This window comes from Prunus mume, linkage group LG3 (genome assembly GCF_029339155.1).
Source record: "Prunus mume cultivar Tortuosa linkage group LG3, ASM2933915v1, whole genome shotgun sequence".
NCBI lineage: Eukaryota > Viridiplantae > Streptophyta > Magnoliopsida > Rosales > Rosaceae > Prunus > Prunus mume.
This window is the reverse complement of record NC_142700.1, coordinates 26,498,472-26,511,264: the sequence shown is the minus strand read 5'-3', so window position 1 is coordinate 26,511,264 and position 12,793 is coordinate 26,498,472. Positions and strand designations below refer to the sequence as shown.

Here is a 12,793-nt window from a genome sequence, read left to right as displayed (position 1 = left end):
TCTATGAACATGATGTGCAACTAAATTCATAGCTAGGAATTTCGATGTAGCCTTGCAACATTATCCATATTTCTAAGTTAAAGTATTCAATTCATTAATCTGCTTCTTGTTTCATTCACTAAATCTATTGTTAAATTTGTTTGTCAATTTTAATGTTTGATCACCATTAGGGTTGCCTACAGATTATCTGGACAAGGTTATAGTAAACATCATGCTTAATCTTGGTAGACATGTGAATGAATGAAGAGAATGCTATGCAAACATCCTGTCGTGTGTTTTCTTTGGTTCTTTACGTTTTCTTGCATGCTAATGACTCTTAACTTGGAATCAAAGTTGAACATCCCAATTAGGTTGCAGATTAGGAGAATTGGATCAAAACCACACATCATATGGCTGATCATATATATGTAAAACGAACTCTGAAAACATGTTGGTAGTTGAATACGATTTAACTTTATAAACATGAAATTGGTTTTGCAATGGTGAATTCGAAATCCCTAGTCTCATCCCTATTCTTTCTACATCAATATATCATTCACTATTACATTCTGCTTGCATTTTAAGTTATTTTTCATTTACAACACAAAAACTACTTTTAATTTGTCACTTTCATTTTCAGTTAGGGTTCTTTTGAAACCAGTAATTTATAGAGGTCCAATCGGTCCTTGTGGTTCGACACCCTTATTTGTACCATTATACTAACCATATATTGGCACTTGGAAGGAACACAACAGCAATCCTAGCAAAACTCAGGGAGATATACTCAACATGAGAACTCAAATCATAGCAGAACTCAGGGAGATATGCTCAACTTGAGAACGCAAATCCTAACACCAAATGGTTCGGGCGTCCCCGATACTCATGGGGCAATGTCATATGCGCGTAGACTTTTCCGAAGGTAATTGAGTTGTCCATAGACACTTTTATTTCCCGAAGGCAACTGGGATGTTCGAAGACATTAATATTTCCAAAGGCATCCAGAATGTCTGAAGACATCAATATTCCTAAAGGCAACCGGGATGTCCGAAGACATCAATGTTCTTAAAGGCAACCGGGATGTCAGAAGACATCAATATTTTCGAAGGCAACCAGGATGTCCGAAAACATCAATATTTCCAAAGGCAACACAATTCAATTTCAAATTATTTAACACATGTATAAAAATAAACATAGATATATCATGCTTGGAATGTAAAAGTGATTGAACAATGATTCACAAATATTTAATAAAACTCTAATATATTAATATTATTTAAAATCAAACAACCAAACCACACACACCTCCTAACTAATTGGTCCGGGCCTAATCTTGGAACAAACTATATACTTGCTACTATTATATCTTCTCTTTCTGATTGTTGTAATGAATCTACAAGTAGCCATTAAACAATGAACTAATATTAGCTATTCATATGTACGGGTCTATTTTTTCTTAAAAATTGTTATATTGATCCCAGAAGAAATCCATGTAGTCCTTTCAAATTAGAAATCTTTAAAATCCATAAGTAAAAAATCTTAATTATAGAAATTCATAAATAAAATCCTATAACTTATTATATTCTACTTAAATCCACTAAACTTTTTTATGTCTTATAAATCTCAATTGAATATGCATCTTGTACTTTTCTTCCCTTTCTTGTTCGGTCTATTTCCTGATGATGTGCAGGTACAGTGCGTTGTGACTGACTTTCTCACCTTCTCTGAAAAAATGGAAGAGGCAGCCAAAGGTAAGGGAACAGTGACGTCACTCTCCTCCTTGTTCCCTGTCGAAGACGCGCAGAAAGCAGCGAAGCGCCTACAGGACTCGATCGCCGAGAGGCAACAGATGCTGGACCAGCTCGGAGGCTTCGTCGCCGACAACGCCAGCCTCATCAACCTCGTCCGCCGCCTCCCCGACCACCTCCACCACGATATTATGGTAAACCCTCCACCTCCAAATCCAAACCCCTCAACTATTTTTTCAGCTCGTATTTTTATTTTGAAAGAAAACCCTAAATTTAATGCTTAGCTTGTAGGTTCCGTTTGGAAAGGCAGCGTTCTTCCCTGGGCGTTTGGTGCACACCAATGAATTTCTGGTAAAACTACTATTTTTCCTTTTTATTTTTTGTTTTTTGTTTTTATTTTTGTAATTTGTTTTCAGCTTCTTAGCAGCTGCCAAACAGAGCAATGATATGTGATTTTTGCTGCAGGTTCTGCTGGGAGAAGGTTACTATGCAGAAAGGACATCGAGGCAAACATTGGAGATTTTGAAGAGAAGAGGAATGGCATTGGACTCCCAAGTGGATTCTCTCAATGCCATGCTTAATGATCTTAGACTCGAGGCTTCCTTTCTTGATGCTACGGCCTCTGAAGCCGCGGTAATAGCGTAAATTCAACTCATTTTTTATTCATGCAATGCACAATGAGGTTAAGTTTAGTTTATTGTATAAGGTCGTTTACGTTTCTGTTGGGTTTCTATTAGAATCCTAATATACTGAAATACTCATGCTTATTGTTGTGTATGAACCCTCTGCTTTAGCATTTTCATCCTGAAGTAACTAAAACTAGTCATCAATCTTGGTATGAAAGTTTTCCACAAACAGTAAAGAGCTGCTTCCTTAAAAATTCATCTTATTTATTTTACATCAATGCATATGAAATTGAGAGTTTTAAAATTTTGTACAACAGGAGGGCCTTGTAGAGATTAGGGAAGATTATGCAGAGGAAACTTCTTCTGAAAAAGAATCTGAGCCAGGCAAGTTTTTTCTTATTTTTTCCCCTCAACAAGGATTTATTGGAAAATTTGTAATCTCAGTGTTATTCATTCCTGTTTTCCTTTTGTGTGAAGCTGCTTATACTTTACATCGGTGGGATGATTGCATAGCGTCATGTTATTCATTTTGCTTCCTTAACTAGTATCATTGAGTATGAGAGTTAACAGATAATTTAATAAATAAATAAATATTGCTTCATTCGTAAAACTTACAATATTGTATTTATATACTTTCCATCAGTTTGGACATTAAAAAACCTCAACAGTTGCATCATATATTTATTTATTTTTCTGAAATATAAGAAATGGTAACTATGTTGCTTTGAATGCACCGTTTAAGCAGATTGCCTCTTTGCAATTAGTTCAGTTACATTGTTGGGAATATTATATCAGAGGCCTTTCTGGTTAAAAAAGAAATAGTCTGTCCAGGTATATGTTTCATGATGCATAAGGTGAGCTCATAGAAGAAAAAAATACAGAGAGAAAAGTTAGCTTTTCTTCAATCTTTAGCTAGCATGTTAATTGTTTGAATTTCTTGATTCAAAGAATTGAATAATTTGAGATGAACTTTCGATCTAAATAGCAAATGAAATTTGCAAATTGATCCTTGCACATCAGAAGCTTTTGTTAGTTTGTGGGCATCAGTTGGGGCTATCAGGTTTGAGCATAGATTGACTTCTTGTCCATATTTTATTGTATTTCATTTTTCTTTAATTAAGAAAGGCTTATCTTTTGTATCCAAAAAAGGGCTTTCTAGTTTGTGGTATGTAGGCACATGATTGGAATAATGGTGTATCTTTTTATAGGCCTAACATCAAAGATTGACTTTCGTGACTATCAGCCAGTTAAGAACAAAGCAGTATAATTCCTTCTGAAGATGTATTGTTAAGAAAGTGTTATGGGAGTATTACTACTTGCTTTAATAGTGAAGAATGATGGAGATTCTGTAGGTTTTGTACCTTAATCCTTTGTTAAGCATCAGAACTCAGATTTCTCTTTAAGTGCGATAGCTCCTGGCTCACCTTCAAATGGGTTACTGGTTATTTTAAAATTCTACGATGTTATTCATGTCTACTTGATATGGTTGATGTTTTGGAGTTTATAGAAGGTTTATTATGGGTTTCTTGGTGCTGTTGATTTTCTTTCTACTTAGTTTTTGCATGCATTTTCATACATGTGAGCATTTTGTACTTACATACTTGGTATGTAAGGAGCTATCTAGAGAATTATCTGGTTAAGAAACTGTGAGCGATGCCTTGTCACCTCCATATATCAGTGATTCTGGATGCAAGTTAATGATTGATCTGAACCTTTGTTGCTCAGTGCCCTTGATTTGTGCTTTTCTCCCTTTATATCCCGGGTCACATAAATAATTAAGATAAATTTTGTTCCAGGTCCACGTAAGCAAGCTTCTTCTAGTTCTTCTGGAGCGGACTTTACAAAAGTTGCAGATGAAGATGAAGAATTTGCTCGTATTGCGTCCAGGATGGATGAACTGGAGAAAGAAGAACTTGAAGCTGAAACTGAGGCAGTAAGCCTAGAGCAAACTAAAGATGAATTTGCAGCAGAAAGTTATGATGAGAGCGATGAAGATGAGCAAGTTGAAGCTGATTTGCACCAGTATTCAGATCATAAATCTCTTCATCAGAATGTCAAATTTTCTGAGGTAATCTCTTAGGATTTTAGGATTTGGCTGGATATGTTGAAGAAATGACAACTGTACATGAATCTGTAGCTAATTATTATTGTTCTAAGCCAATAAAGGGTTAATTACTTGGTTTCAACACTGATCAAATAGAAAGCAATGTCAAGAAAACCTCCAGAACTAACAGAGGATGGAATTGCTGCCAACAAAGAAAGTTTTACTGATCAGCTAAGTGTAAGTTATGGCATTTTCATGTTCCCTTTCTTGGTCTTACTGTTTGGTTAGTCTAGGTCGTGATAATCAGTATGTTTGTAAATTTTAGAGGACAGGTACGGATGTTTCCCCTTTTGTTCAAGAAGGCCAGTGGGTCCGAGTATATTTTAACAGGACCAAGCTCTTACTTATATAAAAGTTTTCTCATAAAGGTTGACCTATATATTTTTGAATTATTTCAACATTTTTCTACCTATATATATATTTTCAACTTGACCTTATTTTACAAATTTTAATGCTAAAAATCAAATAAATAATTAAATGGGCTATATGAGTAGATACATCCGGATTAAGTAATTCCAATTGTCATTGAATGAATATGAAATTGAAATGTTATCAAATAAAACATTAATTAGTAAGAAAGTTTCACTAGTTATGTAAATGAGTTGCCTAAATTGTCTTAGATTAGATGTTATTGAGAAAAGAGTATGTTAATGTCTCAGTTGCTTATATACTTTTAGTTGTTATTGAATTTGTGTTTTTAATTTTTTTTTTTAATTAAATCTTATTTGGCTCTTGGAAATGCTGCCCATATAGTTTGATGAAAATAGGTTGCTGGTCCTGTAGCATGTTTTGGTTTTTTGTGGAAAAGTAGGATTTATTGGTTTCTTTCCATTTAATTAAAATGTTGTTTTTTAATTTTTGGGTCAAATCTGGAAATGCAGTGTTTAGGCCTGACAGTGCAACCTATAGCCAAAGGTTAGCTAATGTCTCTCTCTCTCTCTCTCTCTCTCTCTGTAGGACACACACATGCTCTTACGAGTTCACTAACTGTTAATGAGGGAGTATTATGTACAGGATTGCAATAACCCTAGTAAAATCTTCTTATTTTTTTGGATAATGCCTTGCACCGAGGAGAATATGCCTGTTCTTTCCTCTTTTTCTCTCTCCACCAATATGCTATTGAAGTTTATTGCATAGAACATGCCTGTTTTGTCATGTTTTGATGGGACAAGCTGCTAATTGTTTTGAGCACATAGATATTATGATATCCAACTTATATATTTTTCAGATTCTGCTATGAGGAGGTATATGATGTTTTACAGATTGGTGCAGATGCCACATTCACCAATTACTCTGTTGTCATATCCAATTTTAATCATTACTTAATTCTACTTGATTTCTTTCTGATTAGTACAAGATAGAAGTTTGCATGGAAATATATTAGCGAGTGATGTTAAAAGTTCTTCTGGGAAAGCTTTGGTGGCTCCTCAAGTTCACAATGCTCAAGCTGTGCACTTATCAAGAAGTCAGGTAGACAGCACTTATTTTTTAGCCTCTCTAGTATGGAGAATTCCAAATCTAACTATGAGCAATGAGCATATTGAGCACTGATTTATCTATTTGCCTACGGCTCCACACACATAAATGGACACTCAGTACATGCGACAAATCCTTTTTATGATGCCCCCCTTTGGTTTTACAGGAGGTCCCTCTTCAAAGTTCAAAACCAGAATTTGATGGTCAGAAGGTATGTTTCCATACAATAATACTAAAGCATTTGGGTTAATTATTATTTGAGTTACTGTATTGACCATTGATTGTGTGCAGGCTTTTACAGGTTCCATTATTGAACGCACTCACAATCAACAGACAACTTCAAGGGAACAAACTACAACTACGTCACTGGTAGATTTGAGTTTACTCTGTACATGATAAAATGTTGGTTTTAGTGGCCTCTTCTTTGGCTAACAACTGGTAATGACGAATTGGGCTGTTGCAGTCTTCTGGTTCTCAACCTCCAAAGCCAGTTTCAAGATTCAAGATGCAGAGAAAATAGTTAGCTGTACTGTTGAGATATGAGATGAGGGAGTGCTGACACCACAAGGGTCGTTTTGGAATCTGATGACAGTGGCCAGCACGACAACTTTAATCTGCCTGCCTTGGTTCCAACTGTGGTGCAAATTCCAAGTTGAATAGTCCATTTTGGAGCAAAGCAAACTGGGAAAAAGAAAAATAATTGTGCCCTACTTTTTGTAGAATAGCGAAAGTTTTGCTTGACTTGTCGTATCGGGTAACCTTATTTGAGTGTCCAATGTCAAAATTTATCGTACGTTTGTCTTTCTAAATAATGTGTGTTAATCAGCTTTCCTGTCCCATCATTCTAATCTGCCTTGACAATTATATCATGAGAATATTTGGAAGCATTGGCTAAGGACCATGTGGGTTTTATTTAGCCTACGCTTGTCTTGGATACCTAATTTGATGTCTTTAAGACTTGTCCTCTTCGATACATTAACAGTAGTTAATTGCAGTAAGAAGAGCTATGATTCAGTTGTTAAAAATAAATCTACAGCAATCTCAGAGCAAAATGCTTCAATATGCAAACAAGAATAGAACATAAAGGTATTTTCAACTAAAGAACTCGGTTTATTTGAGAATCTGTACAGACGAAAAGCCTCTGGCTATTAGAAGGAATCGTAAGCAGACAGCCAATGTGTTCTAGTCCCTTTCCAGTGATAGCCACTGTAGAAGTAGTGGCATATAAAAATGAATTAGAAAGCATCTGGTCTATGGAGATACAAAATTGTACAATGAGCACAGCCGTTCTAGTTTTGTACAACTTTGAAGATAATGCTTCAACTATCACCTATCTTCTCCTTTCGCTTCTTCAAGTCCCGAAGCACCGTCTCCCTCTGCGTAGGAGTGGCAGATAATACCCACTTGCTCAACTCAAGCTCTCCCAAACCCATGAACTTAGAAAGGAGAGGCTATACTGAACCCTTTTCTGATCCTTGCAAGAAGGAAAATTCTCCTTTCCAACTATACCTTCTAGTCTCTTTCTTTGGGCAACACGAATGCATGCACAAAAAGAAAGTTTTCAAACATAATTATAAGGGTGAACCCTAAAATCAACTAAGTACACCCTATGATCTAAGTACACTTGAGCTGGAGTGGGCTCCAGTCAAGTGCTTTTTTTTTTTTTTGGTAGGCTTAGTGGTATAAGTCAAATCTAGGTAAAGTAAATAATAGTTTAGCCCTCTATTTAAAATAAGCCCATCCCTCTATGTAGAAATAAGCCCACTCTTGAAGCATATAGGAAATAGTAAACATGCAACCCATAACCTATATAAATTTGATTAGAAGTAGACATAAAAAAATTTCTTCTAGCCACCCAAAACGCAATATTTGAACCTTGAGAGCATAGAAGAAATAGCTCTTTCTCTAAAAAATTGTACCAACCTATCTTCGGTGGGTTCTTCAATCTTGGTAAATTTTTCTATTATATATATATATATATATATTCAATTTCCAATTTTAATTGTTGGTAAGTTTTTATGATTCAGGGTTTGGGTGAAAACTTTTGGGGATTGTTGATATATGTTTTATTTTTGCAACTTGAATTATTAATTAGCATATATGATTTTTGGTGTTTAGTATGTCTTGTTAGGATACATTGCATTAACGGAAACTGCATTGTAGTTTCCATTAATGCAATGCAATTTGCTTTAATGCAATGCAATGAAACACAAACTCCATTGCAATTTCTGTTTTCTATTTTATGCTCAACTAGTTATACTTCTTCCTTGTAGTTTATCTCTACTTGTAGTGTTTTCATCCCTTCTTGTTTCAGATCATAAATGGCACAAGAAATGTCACCACAAAAGAAGGAAGCTCAAAACCAACGAAAGACAAGAATCAAAATAGTGGCTCAAAAAACAAAATCAAAGCCAAACTATAATAGGAAAGCAAAGCACCCAAACTATGTCCAGTTCCGGTGTAACGTCAATGCTTTCAACATCATCATTACAGATGTTAAAGACAAGCTCAATAAAAGACAGAAGAAGCTGCTCAAGAAAACCCCTTTCCTAAACTTGATGGAGCTATTTTACCACCAAGGAATTGACATGAATAACATGAATAAGTCGGACCTCGATTTAGTATAGCTGCTCAAAGAGTTTGATCTAGATACAAAGTCCTTCAAATTCGGCACCAAATCATTCCAGATCACAGCCAATATAGTGACTGAGATTCTAGGACTGCCAAACGAAGGAGAAACTGTCAAACTTGCTAACGATAGATACATTGCTACCTTCAGAACAAGGCACTTTCAAGCAAAGGGAAAACCATCAAAAAAACATGGTAGAAGAAGAATTACAAAAGACAATTGCCCTGTGTCACAGGATGACTTTTTCGGAGTCTTCCTTCCGTGCGATGTGAGACCGCTCGAATTTCCCGGAACCCGAGGCGAACCTGCGGAGACCCCGGCATCACACCCACGTGATGTAGAACAGATGACAGATTTTATCGCGGTTGAGCAAGAAAAGGGACGTGGTGGGAATTTGCAGAATTGTCGTCCGAGCTCCGATTAGGGGGCAAAATACCATTTCGGAAAGGGAACGATGCCACGAGTCAAACTCACAGCTTTGCTGTGATGTACGATAGATTTTGGCATTCTGGAGTCATTTGGCCTTTCAAAACTGCATTCAAAGTTCGAAGTTAATTCCAAATAAATTCTGTTTTTCCGTTTCGGAGTTACATAGTTAATTCCCAAAATAAATTCTGTTTTTTTTTCAGTTTCGGAGTTACGTAGTTAAGTCTCCGAATTAATTCTGTTTTTCAGTTTTAATTGTAATAACTCCCCTAGCAGTTACAAGGGTTGAAGTTGTGTATTTAGACGGGTTCGTCTAACGTTTTTTGGCAGTTCAGATTTTAATCAAATTAATCAAAGAGAGTTTTTCTTAATTTCTGGTGGATTCCAGTTTCTTTGTTACTCAAGGTTTTCGTTTGAAACCTTATTTGCTTGTGCTGCGTCACCACGCCAGGTTCACTCCTTAAAACTATGTCCTCATTTACCAGAGAGGATTAAGGGCACGAGACTTTCGCCAAAATTTGCAGAGTCTCCCCTGTAAATTGAACATTTCCCCAAAATTTCCACCTGCATAAAATACATTTTATAACCCAACCGGTAGCACGCACAATATAATCTCATGCAATTTACAAACAAATGGCCTCCGGCCTTCAAATGATTCTAGCAGAACTGCCCACAATGTTTTTAAAATAACTTAATGCATCAAACACGCATATAACAAATTCAAAACCTATTTATGCCCATCTTCACTCACTCAGTCCACAGGACAAGCCTCAATTCAACCAAGTTTCAGGACCAACAACAAGGTCCGAACCAATCTCAATAAGACCACCTAAGTGGAGTCTAATTTGTGGCTGCACCTAGTAACTTCAGGCTGCCTACGTATCCTACTAAGGGATCAAGCCACACGTAGCTCTTTCGTATCTATCCTGGCTCCTAATATCAAATAGACCATTACCGACACACAAATACATACATTCTAGGCTTTATCCATCACCACTCACCAAACACAATCACAATATCTCCCCATACGCCGGAACATCCAAAGTTACGTATGGGACCTATCCGCACGCCGGATAAACCTACGACACGTGAGAACTCATCAACATATCACATAATCCCCCCATACGACGGAAGCACCCGGCCTCGTATGGGGTGCAACACGCCGGCTAATCCAAAGACGCGTGCGACCTCACACCGGGTCCGCTACATTCTCACCACCCTCATACAATCATATCTCCTCATACGCCGGACGCACCCGCCACGTATGGGGTCGTCAACACGCCGCTAATCCAAAGATGCGTGCGACTCACACCGGGCCGCTACATTCTCACCAGCCCTCACACAATCATATCTCCTCATACGCTGGGACGCACCGCCACGTATGGGGTCCGCAACACGCCGCTAATCCAAAGACGCGCGTGCGACCACACCGGGCTCGCTACATTCTCACCAGCCCTCACACAATCATATCTCCCCTCATACGCCGAGACGCACCCGCCACGTATGGGCAGGGGTGGAGCCACAGAGGCGCAAGGAGGTGCAGGTGCACCTCCTCTCGCAGGAAAATGCTTTGGAGATGCAGGAATTTGCCCTTTTGCTTGTGCCCTCCAAGTGTTCGATTAAAAGCCTCAAAGATGTTGTTTTGTTGCTGCTGTGTGAGACCCTGAATATTTACCTTAGATTGTTGAGCTCGATCTCACGATCACGTAGGAGAAAATGGTTCATCAATTGGACCTCCACAACCAAAGTTATAGATTTTAGAAGATTTTGAAAAAATTTCACTTAAGTTGCAGACACAACCAGCCGAAGAAGAAGATGACTTGTGTTTGTAGTTAGAATCCTGTGCTTCTCAACTTGCATTCCTTTTTAATGTGGTCCACTATCAGGGCGCCATGTGTCAAATTTTAATTAGACCAAATTTAGAAATTCATTAAAAATTCATATGTTCTCCAAAAAATTCACCAAAAAATACCTCAAACTCATAATCACATAGGTTTTTTAGGTTTTAGACATAAAAAAATTTTCACTTTTGGAAAAAGCCAAAGCTTTTTCAAAAAAGACAAAAAAACCACTCAACTTTCAAATCAAAGACATGCAAATGTGTTGGATTCCTTAGGAAATCTAAAAATAAATAAGGGCATTTTTGTCCATTTTTGCTTCTTTTAAAATTTTTCTCTCTCCTTTTGCTTTTTCCAAAATGTCCCTAATCACATCTACTTTTATCTTGTGACCTCCAAATCACATGTACTTTGGGTTAGATTAATTGGTATTGATTTTGGTTAGATTAATGGATGATTTCATATGAATTTTGATAGACTAATTGTGTAATTGACATGCATTTTGTTCATATTTGATATTAATTTTGGTAAATAATTGTGTAACATGAATTTTGTGCATTTAATTTATATAGAAAATAGATTATAGTCAATTAGGCTTAGACGTAAAAGTCTTATTTATTTTAATTATGGATAATATTAGTGTTGTTTAAATTGTAAGGCTATTTGGTTATTATTATTATTTTTTCGGATGTTTTAGCCTTTTAACATTGCCCCTTCCCTGAAAAATTCATAGATCCGCCATCGCGTATGGGGTGCATCAACACGCCGCTAATCCAAAGACGTGTGCGACCTCACACTGGGCCTGGCTACATTCTCACTAGCCCTCACACAATCATATCTCCCCTCATACGTCGGGACGCACCGACCACGTATGGGGTCATCAACACGCCGGCTAGTCCAAAGACGCGTGCGACCTTACACTGGGCCTGCTACATTCTCACCAGCCCGCATATCGCTCACTTTGGCTGGCTACATTCTCACCAGCCATCATACTGTTCACTTTGGCCTGGCTACATTCTCACCAGCCGCACGGGTTTAAGGGCCTCAACATAATCACAATATAGGGGGGTACGTGGGGTAGTGCGTATAGCACTGTAAACTAACATTCTATACTCTTTAATACATTCGTATACATACATAATTACATTAATCACATAAAATCCTTTATTTCGTAAAACTCAACCCTGGTATAACATATGATAATTCCGCAATTTAAATCATATAATAATATCCTAAAGTCGCATGTAAACCATTTAACTCAACAACGCTCAAGACCTGTCACTAAGGTCATTCTAACCCTCCTGGGATGGTAGAACTACAACGAAAGTCTAGCGGTCAACCCAGGGTCAAGCTACCCAAACTTGGTCAAACAGGCCCGCGGGGCCCACGACCTCCAAATTATGATCCGAAAGTTCCTATAGGTTCTACAAGGTCTAGGACACACGTCCTGCAAGTTTGGTCCAGATCGGACGGTCGGATCGCTCACGATCGTATGATCGGACGATCACTAAAACCCTAACCCTAGGGTTGGCATTTCCGGAGTATCCGGGACTCCATTTTACTATCCGTCGAATCCTACACGATCCTGGTAATACCTAGATCAACATTTTATAACTTCAGGACCATCCAATGGTCCAAACCTAGCGAACCCGAAAAATACGCGATATGCGATATCCGTTCGGGACTCTAACGGTACCCAAAATGAAATCCGAGCACACCTACGCACTCGTGACATCGAGAGGATCATAGTGGGACAAAAATGCCCTCAGCTAAAGGCCACGCACGGCGATGGGTGTCCAAAGCGATACCCATCGCCGGAAAACTTCCAAATCAAGAGTCAAGACTCCTACCCTAAGTAATACACCTAATTTGGAGCCACTTTTGTTCTTGGGCATACCCCAAAAACTGACCGGAAGTGGCCGAAATCTCCCCTTGAAATCCGGCCGAAACCCAATTTGTAAATTGGGGGT

At 37.7% G+C, this 12,793-nt stretch overlaps 1 protein-coding gene across 2 annotated transcripts; it reads left to right on the top strand.

The window, feature by feature from the left end:
- Window positions 1–1,476: 1,476 nt before the first annotated feature.
- Window positions 1,477–6,755, top strand: LOC103327088 (Prefoldin chaperone subunit family protein). 2 transcript variants are annotated; one of them, XM_008229376.3, is made up of 11 exons: window positions 1,480–1,918; window positions 2,016–2,075; window positions 2,190–2,357; window positions 2,668–2,734; window positions 4,147–4,418; window positions 4,551–4,631; window positions 5,336–5,369; window positions 5,806–5,924; window positions 6,097–6,141; window positions 6,222–6,299; window positions 6,394–6,755. In XM_008229376.3, exons 1-11 carry the CDS (start codon window positions 1,586–1,588, stop codon window positions 6,448–6,450), a joined length of 1,314 nt encoding a protein of 437 aa, XP_008227598.2. In that variant the 5' UTR covers window positions 1,480–1,585; the 3' UTR covers window positions 6,451–6,755. The 2 variants fall into 2 exon arrangements, with proteins under 2 accessions (XP_008227599.2, XP_008227598.2); XM_008229377.3 differs by lacking the exon at window positions 4,551–4,631 and having other exon boundaries at window positions 1,477–1,918.
- The last annotated feature ends 6,038 nt before the right edge of the window (window positions 6,756–12,793 follow it).